This window comes from Miniopterus schreibersii (assembly GCF_964146895.1).
Source record: "Miniopterus schreibersii genome assembly, chromosome: 19".
Classification (NCBI taxonomy): Eukaryota; Metazoa; Chordata; class Mammalia; order Chiroptera; family Miniopteridae; genus Miniopterus; species Miniopterus schreibersii.
The window spans coordinates 4312179-4337385 of NC_138119.1; the positions used below are offsets into that span (position 1 = coordinate 4312179).

Genomic DNA, 25207 nt, shown 5'->3' on the forward strand with positions numbered 1-25207 from the left:
GAGATACCCACCTGCTGGCTCCTGAGCTGCGGGGGGCGGGGCTGCCACCCTCCGAGCGAAGGGTGGAGGGACCCCGAAACTGCTGCCTCCGCTTTCTCCCTGAGCCCCCCACTGACCATGGGGACCCCCAGCTCTCCTCAGCAAGCCCGCCTCCTGAGCAGCACCCATGGGTGCCGTGCACCCCCCCTCAGCTAGGCTGCAGCCCACCTGCTCCATCCGACGGGCCTCCTGAATGTGGGGGGGCACATGCAGCAAACAAGAATACAGGGCACCCAGTTAAATTTCAGATAAACGGCGAATATTTGTCCAGTGTAAGCATGTACTAGGCATTTATTATTTACCTCGCATTTAAAGGTAACAGGGTGGCTTGTATTTTATCTGGCAACTGGCCTTTGTTTTGTTCTCTAAAGTAGCCCTCTAACCACCCCCGGCCGCACCCCCAGCATACACACACACACACACACACACACACACACGCATGCACACGCACATGCATGCACGCACACAGGCACACGCGCTCCCAACCCGAGCAGGCCCGGGGCTGGTGCCGGGTAAAGTCCCTCGCTCCCCTCCCTGGGCGGCCTGCCCGGGTCGGGAGTGGCCACCGCAGGCCTGTTCCCACTCGTCTGACCAGCTTCCGGCCTCAGCCCCGCCGCCCGATCACTCAGCCGGGCCGGCGCGGCCCAGGCCCCAGCAAACCAAGCCCTTGGCTCCATCCAGCTGCTTCTGTAGCCAAAACGGGCCCTGGTTTTGCCGGTGCCTAAAGCTGACGGATATAACTTAGCCTTTCCACTCAAGGCCCTGCCCGCGCCTCCCTCTAAAAGCGAGGGAGCCCCTCAAAGTCCTGCAGGGCTTCATCCCGCCCGGCGCGGGCACCAGGCTGTGCCCGGAGAGGCTCCTTGCCCGCCCCGGCTCTGCCCCCGCTGAACTCTTTGTCCGCTTCCTTAAGGACTCCTTGTTTTGCCTCGGTCCCTGGTCCCCTGAAGCTACCCCCCAGCGCCTCCCCGAGGTCAGGGCAGGGAGGCAGACGGCCTTCCGAATTCTCAAGCCGGAGGACTGACAGTCTTGGAGCCTGTCCCTGAGGAACGCCACGGTCTTGACTTATATCCCAACGACTCCGGTGCGTTTCCGACTCCCGGGAGCCACAGCCCCTCACCCGGGACGAAACAGGGCCGGCTTTTTGGCCCGATGGCCGAGCCCTGAAGTCCCGGAGCCGGCCGCTTTCTGGCCCGGCCCTCCTTCCTCATGATCCCTCACGCCTTCCTGTGATCCCCAATGACTTGGGCCGTGCTCGGTCTGCAAGCTGGGGGCTCCTAACCTGTGGCGCCCGCTCACACTGGCTCCTCCGCAGGGACACTTCCCGGGGGATGTCGCACATGCATATGTCACACTCGGAGTGTCGGGAGCTGACGCGCTCCTTCTCCCGGTTCTCACTCTCACCGCTCCGCATCCCAAACCCCATTCACTCCACTAGACGTCTCAGGAAATGGCATGCACCTGCGGTTCAAGGCAGAACCTGGGGTTCCCCTTGGGCCCCTCTTACCCCCTAACCACCCAAATCCTATTCAACCTGGGCCTAGGTCACGCCCCTGTCCCTAAGGCGAGCCCATGGGAGCTCTCACGGTGAGCGCAACGGGAAGCCACGGGTGTCTGCAGTGGAGGAGGGACGTGCTGGGCCATGGATCTCGGCGGCCACGCTCAGAATACTATGCTGGGGCCAGACCGGAGTAAAGGAGCAAAGGTGGGAACAAAAGAGCCAGGTAGGAGGCTCCTGCAGTAACCTGGTCCGTGATCACGGCAGCTCCAGCCCGGGCGCTGGCAGAAACGTTGACTGTGGTACATACCTTGAAGGTGGAGTTGACAAGACGTATGGACGGGCTGGATGGCGCCTGTGAAGGAGGGGACGCGGTGATGCTAATGGTTGTTGGCTGAGCGGTTGGAAAGATGGGGCTGTCGTTAACCGAGATGGGAGACGTGGAAGGAGCTGGTTGGAACATATTAATTTTAAGCAGCCAATTAGACATTCAAGGCATTTCATGCTGCTCCGAGTTGCATATTTTTAATTAAAATAGCACTTGTCAAAACGCCTGATATCTTTTAGGATTAGCCTCATTCCGTTCAGGCTCCAGGCCCTGGCACCACCCGTAACTTTATCGATGGCGTAAAACCGGTCGAAGGGGATGCATTCATTTGGTTCTGTCTGTGGCGCCAGATCCCCAGAACTGCCGCTGTCTCGATATTTACCCTGAGCATCGTTTCAAAAACCTAATGAGCAAAACATTCCCGGTTGCGCAGAAGGTTTGGAGCCGCTCTTCACCCTAAAGCTTCCCAGATTCAGAGGTATTAGGCGAGGTTTTCTTGGCCAAACCCTGTGCCAGATCTTCTGATAAACCATCTGCTAGGAATCTGTCCCTCTATACACTGAGCCAAGCGCTCCAGATGGGGCCGTGAAAGGGCTCCGGTCTGGATAGAGGAGGCAAAGGATTAACCGTGGGTATGTTTTCAAATCACAGGGCCTGGGCCACCAAGGACACCATCAGATAATGTCCTCCCAAGGCCTTCTTGGAGAAGTGAAGCCATTGCTGACCAGGATGGGGGACCAAAGCCCCGCGAGTCACTCAGAGAACCTCTGTGGGTAAACTGAGGGCAGGTGTTGCCCCATGAGTAACTTGAAAAAGGTTTCAAACCCCCCCCCCCAACCTGCTGAAACACAGTTCTCCTTCAGATCCACAGTACTGAATGGGTGAGTGCATTTTCTTAAAATAACTTGCTTGCTAAGGAAAAACAGGTATATTTCTCAGACTCGAAAGTGCATCCAAGGAAAATAGCCAAGTCCTCCAACAGTCCATCATCCACCTGCAGGTTCCTGTGACAGACCCCGGGGTGACGGAAATGTGAGCAGCCCCATCCAGGATGGGTGGTCCCCTCTTGAAGGACGCATGGGGCGAGGGCTCTGTGGGATTTCCGGGACAGTCAGTCACGGTGCCTCGCTCGCTGTTGTCCTATGGGATGGGGCTGGGGTTTGGGGATCTTCCCAAGCTCAGGGTAGGAGTGCCCATCAAAGAACCAGCCAGATGTCCCTGTGAGTCAGCTCACAAGACCCATCACCAATGTGTAAAGTCAGGAAAAACATGAAATTCTCAGCTTTTTTCCTAATGTTGCATTTTAACAATGCTAGTAGATCAAACCAGATGAAATTGCTGGTTAAGATTAAAATATCAGCAATTATCATAGGGGTCAATTTACAATATGCCCTGGACATTTCTGTTCCGTACACTTGGTTATACTGTGTGCTTGGTACCCGAGGGCAAGTTTATTAAAGGGCATGTTTAAAAAGATGTATATGAAATAAAACCATTCAGGGCTGACCTTTGCTTGCATAAAGACTGAGTTTGCATGAAAATGTCCAACCGTTTTGTCTCACTAATGCATGGAGGGGACTTTGGGGAGCACCTTTCCTAAGCCTTTATTCCTTCTGATGAAGAGACTGAGGTCTTGAGAAAATGTATTTGGTCAAGGTCACAGTTAGGAAGTACAGGGCCAAGACCAGCCCTCCCGCCCTGAGTCCCAGTTCCGTTTCTCTCATGGGAAAATCCAATTTCTGTTGCCTGGAAATGTGTCGGGCGGGTGCAGGCTGTGTTTATAGAGAAGCCACCTCCACGGTGTGGATAACACGGGCCTCAGCAGATCTGCTCTAACCCGAGGGCCGAGACCCGCTTTCGCAGGTCCTGGGCCAGACCCCCGATGCCTGGCTGTGTCTCGTCTCAGGCCCTCTCCTCCCGCTTCCTCCAGCTCTGCGGGTTCCTGAACCCACTCATTCCACCAGCTCCTCTGGGCCTCGGCCTTTGTTTTCCACTGTCGCTGGCCCAGGGATGCCTCGCCAAGCCTCGCTGGTTTCCTTTAGCCCTGCCCTGAGCTCAGTAAACAGCCTGCTCGTTAAACTCTCATGACTCACGGGCCGTGTGTTTCTTGCTGGGATCATGACAAATGCAGCTCGTGTGGATTCCATCAAACGGCAGGAGGTGTCGTTCCACAGAATTCACAGGGAAAAGCACTCGGTTCAGATCCCCGTCACCCCCCACTCCTCACAGGACCGAGCGCTTGACCAACCAAGGACTTATTGGGGTTCTGAAAATGCTTTTACTGTCTTTCAGACATGACTTCTTTTTATAAAATAAGTCTGTCCATCATCTGGTGGCCTTTTTTTGTTCTCCCACAAGGAATTGATAATTAGCACTCGATTCTCATGTTTACTCTCTTCTGAGCTATCATGGGTCAGGGGGCCCAACACTCAAGAGAAGCACCCTGACATTCAAGGACCAATAAGCCCCTGCAACAGCCCGTATTCCACGGGGAGGCAGCGAGTGCCTGTAGCAAGGGCATTTGCTTTGCTTCACGTGTGACTTTCCGCGGTAGCTGTGCCAGGCGAGTAAGGGGGGCGCAGGTGCCCACGCAACGCCGTCAGCGGGTGCGGTGGGGAAGGTGCGGATGGTCTCCACTATCTCCACGGCGCGGTCGTCTTCTCTACCCAGCCTGCGGGCGCTGGAGTGCCCGGGCTGGCTGTCGCCTTCGCCCCCTGCCTTCGTTTGCTAAGATGGTCCGTTAGCCCCAGGACCTCAGATACACCGCGCATTTCCAACTGCTTTTATCCCGCCCCAACCCCTCCTCAAACTACGGGCTCGTACCCGACCGCCTACGGATACCGGTGCTCGGGTGGCCGACAGGCATCTTAGGGTTAATGTACCTAGAACTGAGCAGGGAATTTTTCTCCCCAAATCAGCCGCCCACCCTTCCCCACGCGTGTGTAACTCCGTGTGTGCGCGTAAACACCGTTTAAGCCAAACGTTGGCATCAGCATCAGCCTTAATGGTTCTCTTCTGTGCATCGGTCCACATTCCAGTGACACAGGGCCAGTGTGACTTCAGGATACACCCGGCGTCCCGGTGCTTTTCGCACCCTGTGGCGTCACCCCCGGAGGAGCCACCTTCACTGTCGCCCGCGCTGGGCAATCGCTTCCCGTCTTCTACCCCTTCGGAAAACTCCACCCATGAGCCAGAGCGGTTCTTTGAAAAACCAAGTTTCGTGATGTCACTTCCCGGCTCCCCACTCTCCAGTGGTCCTTCCAAAAATAAAAGCTGAAGTCCTTGCCATCACCTGCAAGGACCTCCGTGATCTGATCCCAGATTAGCTCTGCCATCATCTGCCAGCCTTCCCCTTGTTCACGCCGTTCTAGAAACAGACCCACAGCCGAGACCTGGGAGGGCCGGGCCAAGCGCGCCCACCCGGGGCCTGCACACGCTCCTCCGCCTGCCTGCCGTCCTCACCCGGCAACCGCGCGGCTCCTTGCCGCCCGCTCCGGGCCTCTGTGAAATATTCCCCAGAGGGGCCCCCCGTGGCTCCCAGGTCTCCGTGAGCACCGTCCTCACTGCCTCCTCCCTCTGCTTTGACTCTCTTGTTTTATCACCTCCCGCGTGCATTACGCCAGGTGTATGCGTTTCGTGTCCGCCTCCTGTTCCTGCCAATACAAAGCAGGCTCTGCCCGAGCAGAAAACTGTCTGCTTTGCCCATCACTTATCTCAATACATGCACTGAATAAACAGAAACTGTTGAAGAGTTTGGGGAAATGATATACTATCATCAAAAACTGGCCAGGAGCAAAAATGGGAGCAGGGTTGCCAGGCAGGGGCTCTTGCAATCGTCTAGGTGAGATGAGGTTGACTTTGGAGTAAGGAAGAGGGAGTGGAGGTGTTGGGAAGAGACAGATTCAAGTCTTCTGCCCTCCGAAGCTGTGCACCCCAACTTTGTTTGAGCCTCGGTTCTCTATCTGTGCCATTTACAAATCCGATTCTCTAGCCAAATATTTATCCCACGTCTTGGTGCAGAAGGCCACAGATGGAAGTAGCCACAGAAGTGACAGACTCTAATGCCTGCATCCTATGTATGAGGAAACTGCGCCTCGGGGAGACCAGAAGTTCAACTCGGAGGCTCTTGGCTTGGCAGTGGAAGAAGCCAAGGCTGGAATCTACTAAGACTTATTTCCAATTCTGGGCTCTATTTGCCCGTTAGCTGTGTTGCAAAATTGTCTTGGAAAAAAAAAAAAAAATGTATGTACTTTTAATAACATCTTAAGAACTTTGAAACTGCTAATTGTTTTTAAAATAACTTGCTATGTGATTACAAGTTTAAGTTTGGCTCTTTGCACAATTTTAATTGTATTTTGGGGCTGTGCTGAGAAGTCCCAAGAGAGCTCATCAGATTTTTGTTCGGGTCGTTCTGTTCAATGGCTTCTAACGTGGCACAGCAGCCAAGTACCACCCAGGGTTGTTAACCTAGGATTTATTAGGGTTTAACCTCCACGTGCCTCTGTGCCTCCCCTCCCCCAGATATCTACTCAATGTCACGTCCGAGGCAAGACTTAAACATGGGATTATGTGCGACAGGAAAATGCAAAATGAACTGAAGAGCACAAGTAGACCAGACAGACTGAATAAAGGTAAAGAAAACGTTTGTATTAATTTAGATCCATTTCGTCCCACATCAGGAATGTCTCCTGCCATCCACCCAGGCAAACATCCCTCATCGCCAAGTGTGATAAATGCTGCAGGCGTTTCCCCTCCTCCCACTCTTCCTCCCTTTTTCATGCTATGCAGGTCGAATTTGCACAGAATTTGGGAGCATTTCACTAATTCATTTAAGTAGGTTGCTAATTCCTAATGAGCTCAGCACAGGAAGATACCACAAGAAGCCTCGCTCTCCTGGGGAGATGTGTGATCCCCACACACAGGTGAGAAAACAAGGGGTTCATGTGGAGCTGACGCCCGAGAGGCTGCAAAACACGCAGGTAGAGGTGGTATTGTTTCTGCTGCAACTCCTTTCATTTCTCCCAAAGTTTGTCCCTCACTTACAGCCCTGAGGCCGAGCAGGATAGACCTGGGACATGTGCCCGGGAGAGGTGCAGCCTCAGCCTCTCCCTAGCGCCCCCCTCGTCCCATGCTGCACCCCAGCCCTGCTGATCTCTGCTGAAGTTTTATGGTTTGTGTTTTTTGTGTTTTGTGGGTTTTTTTATTGATTTCAGAGAGAGGATGGGAGAGGGAGAGAGAGATAGAAACATTGATGAGAAACACTGATCGACTGCCTCCTGCATGCCACCTACTGGGGATCGAGTCCACAACCTGGGCATGTGCACTGACGGGGACTCGAACTGGCAACCTTTTGGTGCATGACACTCAACTAACTGAGCCACACTGGCTGGGGCTTATCTGCAACTACTGAGTATGCCTTACAGGCCACTGTTCATCACTTAGGCAGCAACTGTGACCTAACCTGATCAAAATTAGGGCTTCCATTCCCATGAGGTTCACTATGAGGTTGGTATACACTGTGCCCCCTTATCCACAGTTTCACTTGCCATGGTATCAGTTACCCACAATCACCCAAGGTATGAAAATGGAAAATTCCAGAAATCAATTATTCATAAGTTTTAAATTGCACACCATTCTGTGTAGCATGGTGGCTCCGTCTCACCCAGGATATGATTCATCCCTTTGTCCAGAGTCTACATTGTATACGCTTCCTGCCTGCCAGTCTCTTAGTGGCCATCAAGGTAATCAGATCAACTGTTGCAGTATCATAATGTTTGTGTTCAAACCACCCTTATTTTACATAATGATGCCACGTTCGCACAACTTTTATTACCATGTATCGTTTTAAATGTTCTATTTTATTTTTAGTTATTATTGTTCATCTCTTACTGTGTCTAATTTATAAATTAAACTCTATCATAGGTGTGTATGTGTAGGAAAATCATAGTATGTATATATATATCTATATATATATATAGATATATATATAGGATTTGGCACTATTTGAGGTTTCAGGCATCCGCTGGGGGTCTTGCAACTGATCCCCCATGGACGTGGAGAGACCTCTGTATGTCGAATTATGGAATCATTCAATGGAAACAATCTCCAGCTCCTGAGATATCAATTTAATGCAAGTAGTAACTATTTATTGTATTGACATATTTACAAAATACTACAAAGTGAAATACCACTCTAACTCATCATATTACACAAGGCTGCATACAGGCAAGACAAAGTATATGGAAAAACATTTACTTCTGTCTTTGGTATTAGAAATCTACACAAATCCGCAGCATTTAATGTTTCCAATACAAAGTATTAAACGTAGACAAAGATGGCATCAGTAACATCATGAAAAGGGGCTCTAACATTCTCTGCCAGGATCAGGTCCATGAAATGCAACAGGAAGACCAAACACCACTTGTAAGGAAGGGAGTCTAGTGGCTAAAATAACAATAAAAGAAACAATCAATACACGCTACTATACCCTACACAGGAGTGTTTCAGTTTGCATGACACTGCTCTCTGTAGCAACAGACAGTAACAGACAGAACATTCCCAGACTCAGCATTGCAGATAAGACTTCAGGAGACCACCATGAGGGTACAACTTAACTGTACAGAACGTTTTATAAAATTCATTTCTGTGGTCATTTACACATATACAAAAAACAAAAACAAAAAAAACCTTAACTGGTTTTAGCAAATAACAATTTCTCTAGAACACAATCACAGTTTACATAATTCTGAGGTAAAGGTAATCCTGACTCTATCTTATTTGAGAAGGGAGGGTCTCTACAGGGGAAGGAGGCCATTGAACGTCAAGTTCTGGAATTCAAGTGGGTTGGGGAGCAGGCAGGTGACACTTCCCTCATTTCAGACATGATCCAAAATCTCAGACTGAACGCTCCTTATTTGGCTCTATTAAGTTAATGATTCTAATGTTTTGTTTTCTTCAAACATGAAACACTGTCTGAACCTTGTCTAGACATGACTTGTGCTATGGAAAAACTATTTCATCAGGAAAGGGCCAAGTTAGTGTCTTAACCTGACTGTCTTGCCCGGGCCCTCTGTGGTTCATAGGAGGAACATATCACATAAAAAAATGAAGGTTTGGTCAAATAAGTCCACTGCAAAAACTGATCTTCCCACCAGTTAACACACACCTAGAAAGGGCCTGCTGATTGACGGGGAGCCCACACTGAGGGAGACCAGAAACACCTTAGTGACCCTCCGGTCCCAGAAATGCATACTGGACTCAGCTGTGCTCTCCTTCCAAAATCCTCAACAAACTTGTTTGTGTGTTTGTGCTACTGTAAATACTCCAGGAAAACGTGAAAATCAGCAACTATGTCCTAGGTCTTTTTTGGGGGGAGGAAAAGGTATGTGCTCATAGATGTTGCTTCTGTCAAATGACTTCACATAAATTATAGCCCTTAAGCCGTTTCTGCAAACAATGCGTCCTCACTCCGTTTCCTTGCAACTACCTGTCCTATACCAGCCAAGATGATTTCAGAGCGAGACACCACATTTCCGAAACAACCCTATGAAATCACGCAGGTTGGGAGGATTTCATAGGAAGACTCTTTTTTCTTTTTATAAAGCAACTTGCAAATATGATCAGGACATCAAATGAATTACTGAATGGAAGTGTTGGTCAGGCAATGAGTCACCTTGCAGGGCCATTTAAGACGAATCATGCTGACCCTTCAGGTGGGCTGCCAACCAGCGGAGCTCTCGTTTGGCTGCCTGCTGGGAAAGGGAAAATTAAACTTCTGCTTCTTTGTACCACAGAAGAATTCTGGTGAATGGCACGTGAGAAGAAATAGGTGGTAAACATTTACTGATGGCGGAGTTCGTGATATCGGACCAGATGAAGGAAAAAGAAAGATGAACCGATGTGTTTGCTGGGCTCTTTGGAGGAGAAATGCTTCTGGCTATGCCCTGGTCCCTTACCGTGACCGACTGGTGGGCTGCTCCTTGCCCAGCTGCAGGCAAGCTGTTCACCTGTCAGTACCAGCATTTTCAGATCCCAGGATTAAGACTTAGGAGGGAGGATGTGGAATAGCCGGAAATGCAGCTTGGAAACACTTCGGGGTTCATTCACCCGCCGTGCACGCTTCAGTGTGTGTCCCATCGCTGAAGCTTCCAGTGCCAGGGGCAGCACCAGATCGGCATCTACTCATCTATTTCCACATACGTGGATGGAAACCAGCCCACCTACAGGAGAAAAGCAACCAACAGAGCAATGTGACCTTGCATCTGGCCCTTCAAAGGGTCTACAAACAGCATTTGGTTTCTAGAACACCCGGGTAAGCTGCAGTTTTATACCCAGTCGGTGGGGGTGCGGGGGACTGGGTTAGTGCCCCCTGGGGCCTTAAAAAGTGAGTGACAGCCACGGAAGAGTAAAAGAAGCTGAGACAATGTTCCCATTGGCTAGCACGCAAATGAATATGCAAATGCAGGGAACACAGGATTCTGGGATTTACTGATGCCTATCTCTGCGACAGAAGGGAGGCGAGGGCTCTGAAGACAGAGGCCTGTGCCCCTTTCCTCCCGATTGAGATCAGCCGCCCACAGACTATTCTGTTCTGCACACTGAGTTCATGCTCTGAGGCCAAGGAACTAAAAACTGAAATGTTCCTGGACCCCTGTCCAAACAAGAAGCCACCACACTTGCCCAGGTGAACCTCATTTATGCCACTGTCACATTCACTCAATGCATTTTTCCAGAGGGTCTCTCATGGGTAAGAAACACCAGCAGGGTCCGGAGCTGCAGCTCTGGGTGTGGGGTGGAGAGGTAGGGGCTGCAAGGCCATGTGGGGGGACTGCTCCCGGGCACCACCATGGAGGCCAACAGCCACTGGTCCTCCCCACTCACAGGCACAAGCACACCCAGGGGGACCACTCACCTTGCCGTTCACTTCTCCTCTCCACCAGCCGTTGCCACTCATCTTGGTGTAAATCTTCACCACGTCTCCTTTCAGCAGGGACAGTTCCCGCATGTCCCTCGCGCAGAAGTCGTAGCGGGCGACGGCGATGCCCAGCACCTTTGGACTCAACACTGTGGAGAAATGACAGGGAGTCGCTGATTTGCTGTGTGACGACCCTGAGAGGCTAGTCGGGTGGGCGTTAGCGATGCTATCAAAATGCATGGCCGTGATTTCATACGGACTGGTGACAATGGCAGGGGGGCCAGGAAGCAAGCGGCGGGATGGCTGTTTCAATTCAGTCGGGTGGATCACGGTCCCTCCCTGACGTCTAAGGGCCACGGTTCTGTTCACACATTCTCCATAACATCAAAGCGGGGACTAGTTTTTGTTAATATAAAAAAAAAAACGTTCATATCTAAGTTACTATCTAAGGAGATAGATCTAAGATAATGAGCATACATTTCCTATTGATGGTACAGTAATCTATTTCTAACTAGAACCACTATGGTAAAATACTTTGTTTTTATCTGTAAACTTTTTTGACTAAGACTCAAAACAACCCAATTGCTTTGCTCAGAGAGTCTCCTATGGAACCTAGGTTATCACTTCTAGTTACACGGCACTTCCTTCCCCAGCCATCCTTTTTTATTTTTATTGAACCTATTTGGGGATAAACTCAGCTATTGTTTAATATATAATTTCACTTGTGTAAAGAAGCTTAAGTCAGGTTTCACACAAATACCATTTCTCTTTTCTTTCAAACAAATCCTGCCTCCTCGCAGAAAACCTTCACTGAGGTATGGAATGAAAATTGCACCAGTGTTCGGCTCCCTATATTCAGGTTTTTTAAATGGTCGGAGCTAAGTTGCTTTTTTACGGGGAGCTCACTTCCTCCCTGCCCTCACCTGTCTCGAAAGGAAAACTGCACTCGAGCCGTACACCTGCTGGCCCCTACTGTTCCCTGACACCTCTCTATATGAGCTGCTCTACCTGTTGTTCTTCAGGGTTATAAAGCGTTTTCAATTATATGTTCGGTGATTCTGAGAATCACTCGCCTGGGATGGAAGGAACTGATGTATAAGAAAATGAAACAAATAGGAAATGCCATCCGTCTGTGTTTTTAACGGGGCCCAGAGCCCAGGCGGCCCAAGGACCCCTGTGCTACCCCCCTGTCCGCGGGCACACAGGGATCTCTGGCTTTGCTATGACAGACATTTTTTTTAAGTCTCCAGGTATCAATCATAAGATAACCGAATAGCAATGCTGCAGATTTCAGAACTGTAAAGGGAGTAAAAAATGGGTTACTCTATTTTACTGTCCGGACAAAACCCACGTTAATGGTTTCCTTACTGAATGCCGTCCCATTATGGGGCGCTGCCTTACTCAGGTGGGCGCACATAAAAATACCCCGGTGATGGAAAAGGCCAATTACCGACTGAACCTCGAGGCCCTGCACGGGCCTCTTAGGTTCTCGAGGCCAATTTTTCTCACCTATAAAATGCAAGGTCTGCACTCAATGACTTCTAAGGTCCTTCTAGTTCTAAACGGCTCCAATGATTCCACTGGGGCTTCGAGGTTAATTTTTTTAAAATCTGTAAGGAAACAGACTTTATCTAGCCATAATGTGCTCTCCTACAGGTCCCATAAATAACCATTCAATTCTCTAGCTAATGACAGAAACTGAGACCAAAATACCCATACACAAACGATGGGCACAGTGGTCCTTCGAAGCAACCTGAGCTGAATTTCACTCTTATATTTGCAGACCAGGTTGGGATTTGGGCTCTATTTCTTTTCTCGGTGGAAATTCCTAAACACTGGCTTTTCTCAGCTAAAATTTCTGACCCTTAAGAAAACGAATGGTTTTATAGGGTATTTCATGCCCCCCTTTATCCGCTCGACCCCCACCCCTTGCCCTCCTCTCCCGACAGGCAGAATAGAAACCGTCTCGCTGACATACTCAACGCAAGCACGTACACACAGCAGAGGAGTGAAATGTCATGACCAACAGCGGCTCGGTGACAGCGGGGAGGAAGGTGCGTGGTGCGGATGTGACTCTAGGGACTGTTTGCGAGGAGATGTATCTACGTGAGAAGCCACACGGAGAAGGCAAAATATTTCATTTGCAAACGGAAACATGTCGAAAAGACACATAAAAGCCATAAAGCAGTACCTGACCAGAAAGGAGTGGAGGAAGGGGGGACAAAGCTGTGCTCTGGAGGAGTGACAAGAGAAAACCCACAGAACAGAGAAGGGGCTTAGAGAGAGAGAGAGGGGGAGAGAGAGAGAGAACGTTTAGGTATCGGCAAAAGGACATCTCAACACAGCTACTCCGTTGTCTAGCATCGTAAGGAGCTGTCACATCGAAATTGGGATTCCAAGCTTCCCTTTTGTCACTTTGCTCCTTTACATTGTTTCTAAATGAGAAGCTGGACTTTTACACTCTGACCGACGTTCGTTCGCAAATTCAAGAAAACCACTCATAGGTCCTGATTTGCTAGGGCCCCCCGCCCCCACGCAGATCAGCTCGTCTCCAGCAATGAAGCACAAGCCACCCCGAGTCGCATGCACCTGGGAGAGGAAGCCAGCGCACCCCCCATCGCGGGCACGCGAGGAAAGCCACGCGCTCAGGCGCCCAGGAGGAAAGCTCCGGGCCCCCGGCACGGCATTCGTGTCGAGCAGCTGCGATCAGAATCTTCTTAAATCTTATCTAAAATATTATCATCTCAACTAACGAGCAGCTCCCTCCCCTCGGCTGGGCGCTGGCTTCACGCCAAGCTGGACTCTCCCCCCGCGGACGGAGCGGCTTCTCGGATGCACCTCTGCCTGTCACCCGGGTCCCAGGCTGCGAGTCCGGACGCCTGCAGGCCACCGCTGTGCGGCTCGACCGGCGCCCCTGAAACCGAATCATCCTGAAACGCAGCCTCCTCCCCGGAATCCCGCTCAGTCTCCCACGTTTCTGTCCCTTTTCAGAATGACTTCCGTGTTCTCTTGGCAACGGATCCCTGGAAACTCGGGGTACGGCCCCCGGCGGGCCTTCTTGCTTTGGATTTTTTCTTTCCAGTCTATTCTCAATCCTGCTCGTGGGCTACTCGGCCGAGACATCACTCCCTCTCGGTTATGAACTCAAACTCTTCCCGGATTCCCTGACCAGTCACGGTCCGCCCACGTCCTGCCTTTCTAACCAAGTCCCTCCTCAGTGTCCCACACAAATTCTTTTCACCCAGACCCCCCAAGGCCCTCGGCTTCATTTTCAACTCAAAGCTCCGCCGGCTCGGTCTGGAACCTGCTCCTTCACCCTTCCTCTGCTCGGTCTGAAGCGCCTTGGCCCCACAGCTCAGCTCAGGGCCCTCCCTCGAACCTTCCCTGATCTTCCCTGCCCCGTGTCCCCTTTCTCTGTCCTTTCCAGCCATCTGCTGGGCACACACATCACGGCACTCCCGGGCTCTGCCGCTGAAAGGCTCCGCGTGCTCCGGGGCCGCATCTCCAGTTGGTCACTGCCTCTGCAGAGCAGGCCCAGCTCTTATATTGCTTCTGCGTCCCCACTGAATTCAGGAGGGGCCCAGAGCTAAGCAACCGAAGCTGCTGAACGGACAAGTACCTCAGCAGGTATTTAATTCTGCAGGCTCCTACATCTCCTCCTCCTGTTTGCTTAGCTCATCTTTTGCTCACTTTAATTGTTCAATAAAGACTTCCAACGAAAGCCAGCACGACGCACAGGAGAGAACACGAGTCATGTCAGGTTTTATTCCCCAGGATCCCTCAGAGCCTTAATCTATCAATGATATTCCTAAGATAACTAATTTTTTTCTGAGATGCTGACCAGCTACTAAGTATCGTAGGTCTCGTGGCACGAGCCGTACTGTATGCCTGAGAGTAGACAGTTAATCGGTTTCTCCTGCCACCCAGTGTATAGCTCTCAGCCAAGCACTGTAAGGATCGGGAGGGATGCTTTCTACTTTTCCACGCAGCATAGCGTGACTTATCGTCGCCACTCTTGCTAGACATCAATTTCCCCTGCCTTCGGGTCCTTAATTCTCTTGAGCTGGTGACATAGCATTTAAATGCCGGGCACCTATGAAGACAGGAGTATCAGATAACATGTTTTCCTAGGCAAGTGTGCATTTAAATCTAGATGTAAGCCATGTCAGAATAAGGCATTTCACACAAATATTGTACAGAATGGTGGAGCCTGCAAAATGTATTTCTACCCATACTGAGAATATATCCACCTATTTCTACACATACAGACACGTTTGCTTGTTTTTTACTATGTTTTTATTGATTTCAGAGAGAAAGGGGGAGAGAGAGAAACATCAGTGATTAGAAAGAATCATCGACTGGCTGCCTCCTGCATGGCCCCCACTGGGGATCAGGCCTACAACCTGGGTACGTGCCCTTGACCAGGAATTGAACCCACAACCCTTTGGTGGGAGGGCCGATGCTCTAACCACTAAGCATACTGGCCAGGGCCTGAAGCCTATGCTTTTGCTGTAAAGGCTAATTAATTAATCATCGCTTTAAGTACTAAGCTCAGCCTTGATCAGGCTGCTCATGTTCATGAGCCCGTGAAAATCTATTCCATTTTCAGCCACCTTTGAAATCTGCACACGGTGGAGACCAAGTGCAATCAATACTCCTCCTCACGGTACTATTATGAAACCACACAATATTTTTGAGCTGCCACTCAATTTTCCATGACATGTATAAGTGAACATAACCCTAAGCATTTGCTAAGTTCTCTCTGGGATAGACACTGCCTAATGCTCGGCTCCACATGTGTCCACACTCATTTGGGAAATAAAAAGCTGTTCATAAAAATATCAGGCAATTGGACCGATGGTCCCGCCGTCAATGCAGGGGTCCTTGGGAGTCTGCTGCCCAGCACTGGCCTGGAGGTTTTCCAGAAGAACTAGGACCCTAAGTGGGCCGCTTTGATGTGCGATCCAGGAGGCTCTTTGCATCAAGACAGTCTACAGATGGCCCCGCAGCAGAGAACGTGCTGAGAACTGCAGGTTTAATTTAGAGTTGCGATCCCTAACCTGGTTTTATTGTAGAGCTTAGGCGTGTCTTTTTAGACTCCCAGCAACATTCATAGTCATTGCATCAAATATCTGCTCCCCCATCTCCCTCAATAAAACAAACTAAAACCCCCTTGTTCAGTGGTTATTGTAAAATATACTGTCATTGAAAAAAAACAATGAATAATTCCGATTGGTTTCATTTAATTGAACGGTGACATCTGGTAAGTGGTCAAATCTCCTTTAACCTGAAACTCAAAGATATAACAAGAAAAACATACATCTGGAAAAAAATGGACAACTACTTTGTATGCAATGCTGCACAGTACAAACATATCAAGTCATTCATGGGGAAAAAACCACAAGAGGTATAAGGCCTTCCCTATTAATATGGAAAATTAGACCATTTCATATTTCTGGGATTTCAGATTATTTAGAGGCCTTGAGCTTATTGATTCTAAATCCTTACTCTCCGAAAATAACTGGCAGACATTTGTTAACTAACTACAAGTGTGCAAAGTGCTATGTTGGGAGCTATAGGAGATATGACAAGTAGGACAGCGTCTGACTTCACAGGAGCTTACAAGTCAGTGAAGGGAGACACACAGAAGTGATAGAGAGATGTGGGAATCCTGCATTCTGCATTGAGAATGCTCTGGCTAGGCACCAGGCTCCATGTGAGTCCCTCCCCCAAAAAACCTCCAATCTTCCAGTCGCTCAGGCCAAAAAACTTACACTCATTCTCGAACCTTCTCTTGCTGTTTTAGCTCACATCGAATGCGTCAGAAAGCCCTGTCGGGTCACCTTAAAAATATATCGCCTAGATGGACACACTTTGGGCCAAGCTGCCACCATCTCTCACCTGGATTGCTCATGAGCCCCTTAACTGGACTCCATGTTTCTACCTCATTCCCCCTTTTCCCATGTTTTTGTTGTTGTTTTTTAAACAGAGAAACCAGAAGAAGCCTGTTAACACTTTACGTCAGACCATGTCTCTCCTTTGCTTAAGTCCCTCCAAAGCTGCCCATTCTCGAGAGTAAAAGCCCCGGTCCTATCAGGTCTCAGCAGTCCGGCTTCCTTTACAGCAGCCTCACCCTGCTGCTGTCCCCCTTGTCCCCTCTGCTCTGGCCGCATGTCCTCTATGACACCCTCCTTTGCACTGGCTGTCCCCAGGCGCTGGCTCTGACTTGTATTTTTTCCTGCAAGGTCATTTGTATGGTCACAGTGACCCAGGATGCCCATGTCAGTTTTTGAAGAATTACTCTAATTTAATTTGTCACCACATCACAGGGAACACGCGAATCTATATTGTGTTTGCAAACCCACCCATCTTTCCAAGCTTTCTCAAGTGTCAGCGACACTCGGCGCTTTAATACCGGCTCTGTCTCCCGCGGCCCTCAGGCCCTGACGCTCACTGAGGCCTTTCGCGAAGGGCACCGTGCGAAGCGCGTGCAGATAAGCCACGGCGGCCGGCTGCTCGGGCCTCTGTTCTGTGCAAACCATGAAATGAGTGTCAGTGGCTCCTAAAACTCCTGCCTTCGACCCAGACCACCTCTCCTCGGTGCCAGATCCCTACTGGACCACCGGGTACGTGCAGCTCCCAGCACTTCTCGCCATGCCCATTGCTCTCCTGTCTCCCGGTCCACCAGGGTCTTCCATCTGCCAGCTGTCCAAGGCAAGTACTCGCATATCGACTGGTACTAATTCCACCCCAACTCCTTCATCCGATCGCTTCGACCGACCTCCACTATATACTCAAATCTGCCCGTGTCCTGCTCCACTGTCACTAAAGCCACCAGTGTGCCTCCCATGGACATCTGCCTCTTGACTTCTCCCTTTTCTGCCCCTGCCCCCTTCCCAGCCAGTCCTCAGAGTAGCCGGTGAGCTTTTCAAACAACGACCATCACTCATGCCCTTTCCTGCTTATAAAGCCTTCAGACACTCCCATCAGACCGGACACCACTCGCTGTGCTCCCAGCACATGGGCAGCCTTCTCATTCCTTACACATATGAAGTTCCTTCACTTCTAAATACTTCTGTGTGTACTCGCTAAAAACAAAGGTTTCTTCTTATATAATCACAGTCCAGTTATAAAAAGCAAAAAAAATATTATTACTTTATCAAGAAACCAATTCAAAATCTGTTCACTGTGCCACGTATGTTCTTTATGTTAAAAAAAACAAACAACTTATATATTTCTAGTCCAGGATTCGATGCACCCAGGATCACATGTTGAAGGTCGCTGTCAGGAATCTACAGTCTCATTGAATCTGAAACACTCCCTCCGGCCTCCTTTGCCTTGCATGATGTTGACCCTTTTGAAGAGCACAGGCCGATTCTTTTGAAGGATGTCCTTCAGTTTGGGTTTGTGTGGTGTTGCCTCGGGATTAGACTCAGATTATGCCTTTTGGAAACAGCCCACCGAAGTGTGCTGTGTTCTTGGGGAATCTCATTGGGAGGTACGTGGTATCTGTCTCATTCTTGATGTTAACTGTGACTATGTTCTTATGAGAAGATACTTTGAGATTATCTAAATACAGTAATAACCAACATTAAAACAAAAAATTAGCCAACTCTACCCTGTGGTCCAATTAATAAGAACTTGGGAAAATGTTTGAGGTCTGCGTATGGGTTATGAAATAGCTCATTGTGCAACTTTTCCCAGTGTAATTGGTCTATTAACATCCCCCTTTACCTCCCTCTCATGTGTACAGAGAAAGAAGTCTAAGATGCTATCTTTAAAAGAGCGTATTAACATATCTAATCTCATTCCGCGTTCATCGGATGAACATGCAAGGCCCGGACAAGCTATGAGAGGTCAGAGAGCTACTCAGGAGCAGACCTGGAAATAATTAAGTGCTCACTGTGCGGCAGGAGAGGCAAAAACTCAGTTCAGTGCCCTTTCGAATACAGAAGCCCTCGGGTACACCTATAAGAACCTAGGAGACCTGGGTAGCAGTGGGCTAAAAAATAGATAACTTTTAATAGGTGTTTGACGTTTCCACCTCATGTGGGCTCTGACTCCTCTGACTGCAACGCGTGGCCATTTATCACGAATCCTTGTGAAGAGAACAGCTATTAAGTTATTCAAACAAACGCCAAACCTGCCAGTGCATGTGATGAATTCCTTGAATTTTTACTTATATGAAGTATATGAAATTTTACTGGTGCTGTTAGAGCCCTGAGCGTTGCCTGTTTCTCTTTCAGTTTCTGGGTTTAGGGGGAGAAAAAGTTGGAGTTATATTACACTGATGTAAATTCTTTTTTGAAACACCTCTGGAAATTCCAGTTTTGCTTAGGCTAAGGATTCTAAAAGTAATAAAACTGTATTCATTTTGCCTCCAAAACAGGTTTATTTAAAAAAAAAAAAGATATCAAAACAAAAGAATGAAATCATGTTTTATTCCCAACATTTTTCACCCTGATGGTCTCTCTACAAGCTCTCTACAGGCCATCCCGAAGGTCTCTCTCACCACCTCCAGGAAGGTGATATGACATTAAGCAGTGATGAGAAAAAGGTCTCTGCCTTAACTCAGACTCCTACTAGAGCCTGCTTTGGTCTGTGTGCTGACCCTTGATGACCAGGCGTGGGTGGCACAGTGCTCGGCCTCAAAGAAAGTGGCTGATGGACACTTTCACATATACTGGCGTCAGAGCAAGCACGATCCCAGAAGTAATCTTTGAAAGGGAATCATAAGGAGACGGGGGATGGTCGGCTGGATGAGAGAGCTGGGAGTGGGCCTTGCTTAAATACCGTCACTCAAATGGCATTATGACCACAAACATATGTAAATTAAAGAGTTTGGCTGCCCTGGCTGGTGCAGCTCCCCTGGTTGGAGCGTCGGCCCATACACGGGAAGGCTGCAGGTTTGATTCCTGGTCAGGGCACATACCCAGGTTACAGGTTCAATCCCCGATCCGGGCACATACAGGAGGCAACCGATCGATGTTTCTCTCTCTTTTTCCCTTCCCCCCTCTCTAATAAAGATCAATAAGCATATCCTCAGGTAAGGTAAAAAGAAGAAAAAAAAGGAGTTTGGCTGATGTAAAAGTCATTGAAAAGTATAAGGCTTGCATAGTAGCATACCCTTTACATTTTTGATGGAGCTCTGAACACAAACATGATTTTTAATCTGGCCCAAAGAACTTATCTAGAAATGCTCATAAACCTGTGGGTCCATCTGATTCTGCTTTGCTCAAAAAATCCCTTGCTCGAGGCATTAGCATATTAATTGCTTTATATTTCAAACTTCGGGAGAAAGATGTTTAATGTCATTGTGCCTCCGCTCATTAACCAACAGGCAACGGTGCCCTAAATGACGATACTCACAGCTGTTGCTCGCTCTGCTCCCCCTCTGTCCAGCTGAGTGCTCCGGCTCCTTGTAGGGAAACTGGAGGGTCGTATCCAAGGTTCTGAACCCCTCTTTCAGGGAGTGATGCTTGTAATACTCCACGAGTTCCTTTGGGTAAAACGAATAAAAGATCATTTTTAACAAGGCCAGGTCTTTTCTCAGACACACAGACTCCTTCACATGTACTTATTTATGTGTAAGGATGATCCATTTAATGCTAAATTTTCCATAAGTCTACGGAAAAGTAAGTAACAATCACTCCCTGCTGCCCAGTAACCGTCTCTGCCACTCGGGCCTGGGCAATGGCAGTTCCCCCATTGCCGCTCAGGGGCAGGGAGCATCCTGGTAGATTTCCGTCAGATGCGGAAGAAACCGTCCTCAGCCTCGATTTCAGAACGGTAATTACTGCTCCTATTTATGAAATACTTGCCTTTCTATACAAAAATAAAGGGAACAGCTGTCTGCTGAATATATAGCAATTTCTAGTTTCCTGCATTTTCTTTCAACGTCTCAGAAAAACAAACTTGATTGTCGATGTACTTTTCCATAGGGAACCAAAGTTGATAAACCACCAAAGCTGATCAACTTGACGTTGCTTCTGGCTGACGATGAAGTGTGGGGGAGCCCATCTTCTAGCCCTGCGTAGATCCTGGTGCTTACAGAGGCCAGTAACGTGGTCCCCTCCAATGTTCTCTGACACCACATTTGCCTTAAATACACCTGAGCCCAGTATAATAACCTCCCACCATCTTTCATACTAAAATTTCAGGAAATTTCTTTTGACATGCTGGTTTCATGGATTCTGCACAAATCCGAATCCCTCTACTTTAAACAGAAATTAAATAATAATAAATCTGTAATGGGAAAAAAATGTATATTATCATTAGATGATACTGGAGCTATAACATCTCTTACAAACAGCTGAACTGAAAATAAAAGCTGAATCACTTTGAACCGAATTATCTGTGGCTTCTATTGCAGTACAACTGCTGAAAAACAGTGTCAAACCAACTCATTTCTTCTAAAAAATCACACTGATGTCAACTCAGTATTTCCATTCAGTAGTTATGTTCAAAGTTCCCCCCAAAAAATCAATCAGGCCAAAAATCACCCGGAAGAAGGAATAGAGAATCATCAATGAAACATGAATCATTTATGAGCAAACTCAGCTGAGGGTGGAATGCACTGTGTGGGGAGCTCCCGGGGTCACAAACATGAAGATAAGGCCCTTTTAAATAAGAGGGGAGCTTCTGCAAGGTCTCCGAAAGAGCTGCACACATGTACATTGTGAGGATGCTTCAAAGGACATCAGAGAGCTGTTCTTTCAGGCTTGTTATTTAAACCAAGTAAAAATACAAAAATAAAACTGAAAGGAATAAGCCAGTAACTTGGGACTTCAATGTAATTTTGTTACAGGTAGTATGGATTTTATGTATTATATTAAAAAATTAATCTGAATTTAAGTTTATGTGAAGTTGGCTAGAAACTCTAGAATTGTCATCCTGAGAAGGACCCAGGGATCATTTAATGCCTACCCGCCCCCAAATGTTACCAAAGCAAAACGAATTTTCGAAGGCCAAGGGTCCTGAGGCCAAGGAAGCTGCCAGACGCTTCTTTACCATCTCACGGGACAGACGTTAGCTGCCCCTCTCCACTCTGATGAGGGTCCGTCCCTGCCCGTTTCTCACGGGACAGACGTTAGCTGCCCCTCTCCACTCCGATGAGGGCCCGTCCCTGCCCGTTTCTCACGGGACAGACGTTAGCTGCCCCTCTCCACTGCGATGAGGGCCCGTCCCTGCCCGTTTCTGAGCAGGGGAACTGGAACTACACAGTGCCGCCGCGGGCTTTTCCAGTTCACGCCTCTGTGCCTCTGTACTGTAGCCTAACCCACCCGCCTCGCAGTCATTGACCTTCAGGTACTACAAGTAAATAAGATGACTCAAAACAAAAGGCAGGGCTAAGCTTCCCTTATCGCACACGCACACGGAGGCGTCCGCAGCTCCTGTCTCTAAAAAATAATGAGAGCCAGGCACTCCGGTTACCAAGGCAACAGGCAACAGGGATGGTTTATAAACAGCACTTGGACCTGGATTGTCTGGCATACATGACAATTAGAACAAAATTAATGCCTTGTAATCTGGATACAGACATTCACTTAGAATTTGAATTTAGTGACTAGGAAAAAACAAAAAAAATCTCGATTCACCAAGTAACGGACACCCAAGGGAAAGCAAGGCCAATCTTCTCTTTGAGGGGCTGGCTCACCTAAAACCAGTTCTGTGCAACTGTGGTTTACACCCTTTCCAAATTTAAATTTAAATCTGGGCCCTAAGCAGTTTCACAGGTGGGACATAACTCTACCGCCAATGATGGGAGGGCGGTGAACTGTTCTGGAGAGACAACTACGCAAAATCACAGACCCTGCTTATACTGGGAATGGTGCTATTTGACGCCAACATCATAAAAGGTAACTCCGGCCTGGCCGGTGTGGCTCAGTGGTTAGAGCATCAGCCTGTGCACTGGAGGGTCATGGGTTTGATTCCCAGTCAAGGGCACGCACCTGGGTTGCAGGGTCGATCCCCGGCCGTTTGGGCACGTGCGGGAGGCAACCGATCGATGTGTCTCTCTCACATCAATGTTTCTCTCTTCCTCTCTCTCTCTCCCCTCCCCCTCTCCTCCACTCTCTCTAAAAATCGGTGGAAAAAATATCCTCGGGTGAAGGTCAACCAAAAAATAAATAGGTAACTCCATGAAGTTGGGTGGTCCTGGTTTAGGGAGTCCCCTACACTGCCAGAGTGACGGTGCCGATTAACCCACTATCTCCTTCCCAAGGGGCTGGTTACTGTCAGGAGCCACAGAGTATTTCCTAGTTTGGGGTCAAAGGACAGCACTATTGTGAGGTTCTTGGTACAGCTGGACATACTAATTTGAAAGCATTTTTATAACACAGTGGTGTCCTTTTTGAATTCTGCAAAAACACAGTGATTTCACATAATAAGGACTCAATGTAAAACTGTTCAACAAACAAAAACACAGAGCAGGGGCAGCTCCAGACTCGTTCGGCTATCTCCCTCATCATTTTTTTACAGTCATTTACTAAACCTGGCGAAAAGTATTTTCCTAAGACCTATCAGCTCATCTTTCATTCCTTTTACAATTACAGTCATGAGTCGCCTAATGACGGGGATGCGTGCTCAGAAACGCACCCTGAGGCGATTTCATCATGCTAACGCTCAGGGGCCACACTGCGCAGAAAAACACGAGATTAAATCAAGCACAAGAGAAAATGATGCCATCGAGAGGCTATGTAAGAGGCTGCTGCTGGCATAACCTGGCACACTGTTGGACAGCCAGCTTTTTTTATAAGTAGAGAGAGTACACTAAAATGATGATTGAAAGTGTAGTCAATACCTAAACTAGTAACAAACTGCTTATTGTCATTTTCAAGGATCATGTACGTGCTACACTTTTATATGAGTGGTAACGCAGCAGGTCTGTTACACCTGCGTCACCACAGAGTCGCCCGTCGCCCCACCGGGTCACCAGGTGATAGGAACTTTCAGCTCCACTTTAATCTTACAGGACTGCTGTCGTAGAAGCGGTGCATCGCTGACCGAAACAGTTACACGGTACGACGGTCTATCCTTCGCTAATGTTTTGTAGTTTCATCACAGTTTTGCTATTAATTCTTAAGCCCCTCCCTTGAGCCCACTGTGCTATGTGCTTCCCCACAGAAGATCCCAGGGCACAGAGGGAAATGTAGTATGTGCATGTCTCTATCAGTGGCATTTCTGATCCCCTACGCCTATCGTATAAGGGTGGCTCATTTTAGCTCTGTGACAGGTGCTTTTAATGCCCTTTCCAGAACATCGTGCAGAAGCATTCACTGTTGTCTGGTAAAAATTATTTGAGTTCTGGGTCTCCACTGCTTGTGGAGACCAAGGGCCTACGTCTACTAATCCGGCCACTGTGGGGTTACTGGCTTTTCACATCGAACCGTAGCTGCTGAAGGACTTTCTGGAGCTGAGCCCAGGTGGCCCGAAGCTGAACTGTTCGGCCCTTTCCAGCGGCTGTTCCTTTCCTCCTGTTCGCTCGTCTCCTCTGACGGGAGTTTCCTTTGTTACTTTCCGGGTCCACAGGCTGAAGCTCATCGTTGGTCCTACGGCAGATTTTCGAAGCCTCCCATTAACTGTGATACTGTGGAGCAGCCTCATTACCATCCGCAGAAGTCCTGCAGGTGCAGACTCAAGCTGGCGAGTCTTGCGGCGATAAGGAGACCCCCCCACCACATGCAAGCTTTGATCGTGTCTCAGCTGGGGCTGTCGCTCAGTATTGGGGCGCCCCCTTCTCCCCGCCCCCCAGACTTTCATGTTGGGTAGAAGCTCCTCAGGTCCCGTCCTCTCTGTGCACAGTCTGCTGGTTCCAACAGCATGTGAGTCGCTGCCTGCGGGTAGGAGGATGCCTGGTCACCAATATGAGAGTTTCCATTTTCCAGGATATGATATTTATGTCCAGAGGGGTTTTCTTACTTTTCTTTCAACTCAGGATGCTTCACTTTCTTGCAAACGCTGACTCCTGTCTTGCGGTGGCTCCAGGTTTGGGGACGAGGCTTCCTCGCTGGCCTGCTTTGCGAGGCTCGCTCGCTCTCCGTTTTAACTTTGTTGTTAACATCTGCAAAGTGCTTTGAGATGTTTTCCGGAAGGCTGCAGCACATCTCACTTCACTGACTGAAGATCAATAAGTGGGCCTTCCCGATGTTACTCAGAGTGCTCGGGAGAGCACCACCTACCAGTGCGCCTCATGTCCTGTATCCAAATTCTTCATTATCTCCAGACGCTCTCTCGAACTTGAGAAACAGGCTTGAGACCACTCTTACAGAAATATGAGCTTTTTTACTATCAGCAATGCATATACAGTATAATGGGACATATGCATTGTTCATATGGCATACACATAATATTCTTATACACCAATAAAATTATTAGGTTGTAATGTATTAACTTGCAGTAATTAATAAAATAATCTCTTTTTTTTCCATAT

At 48.6% G+C, this 25207-nt stretch overlaps 1 protein-coding gene across 1 annotated transcript in view; it reads right to left on the reverse strand.

Annotated features, from left to right (window-relative positions):
* Positions 1 to 7982: 7982 nt before the first annotated feature.
* The window catches only part of VAV3 (vav guanine nucleotide exchange factor 3), a 157829-nt gene continuing 140604 nt past the window's right edge, over positions 7983 to 25207 (reverse strand). Inside the window, exons 25-27 of the mRNA XM_081120315.1 lie at positions 20146 to 20275; positions 10774 to 10925; positions 7983 to 10081 (exon numbers count right to left, since the gene is read on the reverse strand). Coding sequence (XP_080976441.1) covers positions 10040 to 10081; positions 10774 to 10925; positions 20146 to 20275 — 324 coding nt within the window. The 3' untranslated portion in view covers positions 7983 to 10039. The remainder of the gene's footprint in view (positions 10082 to 10773; positions 10926 to 20145; positions 20276 to 25207) is intronic.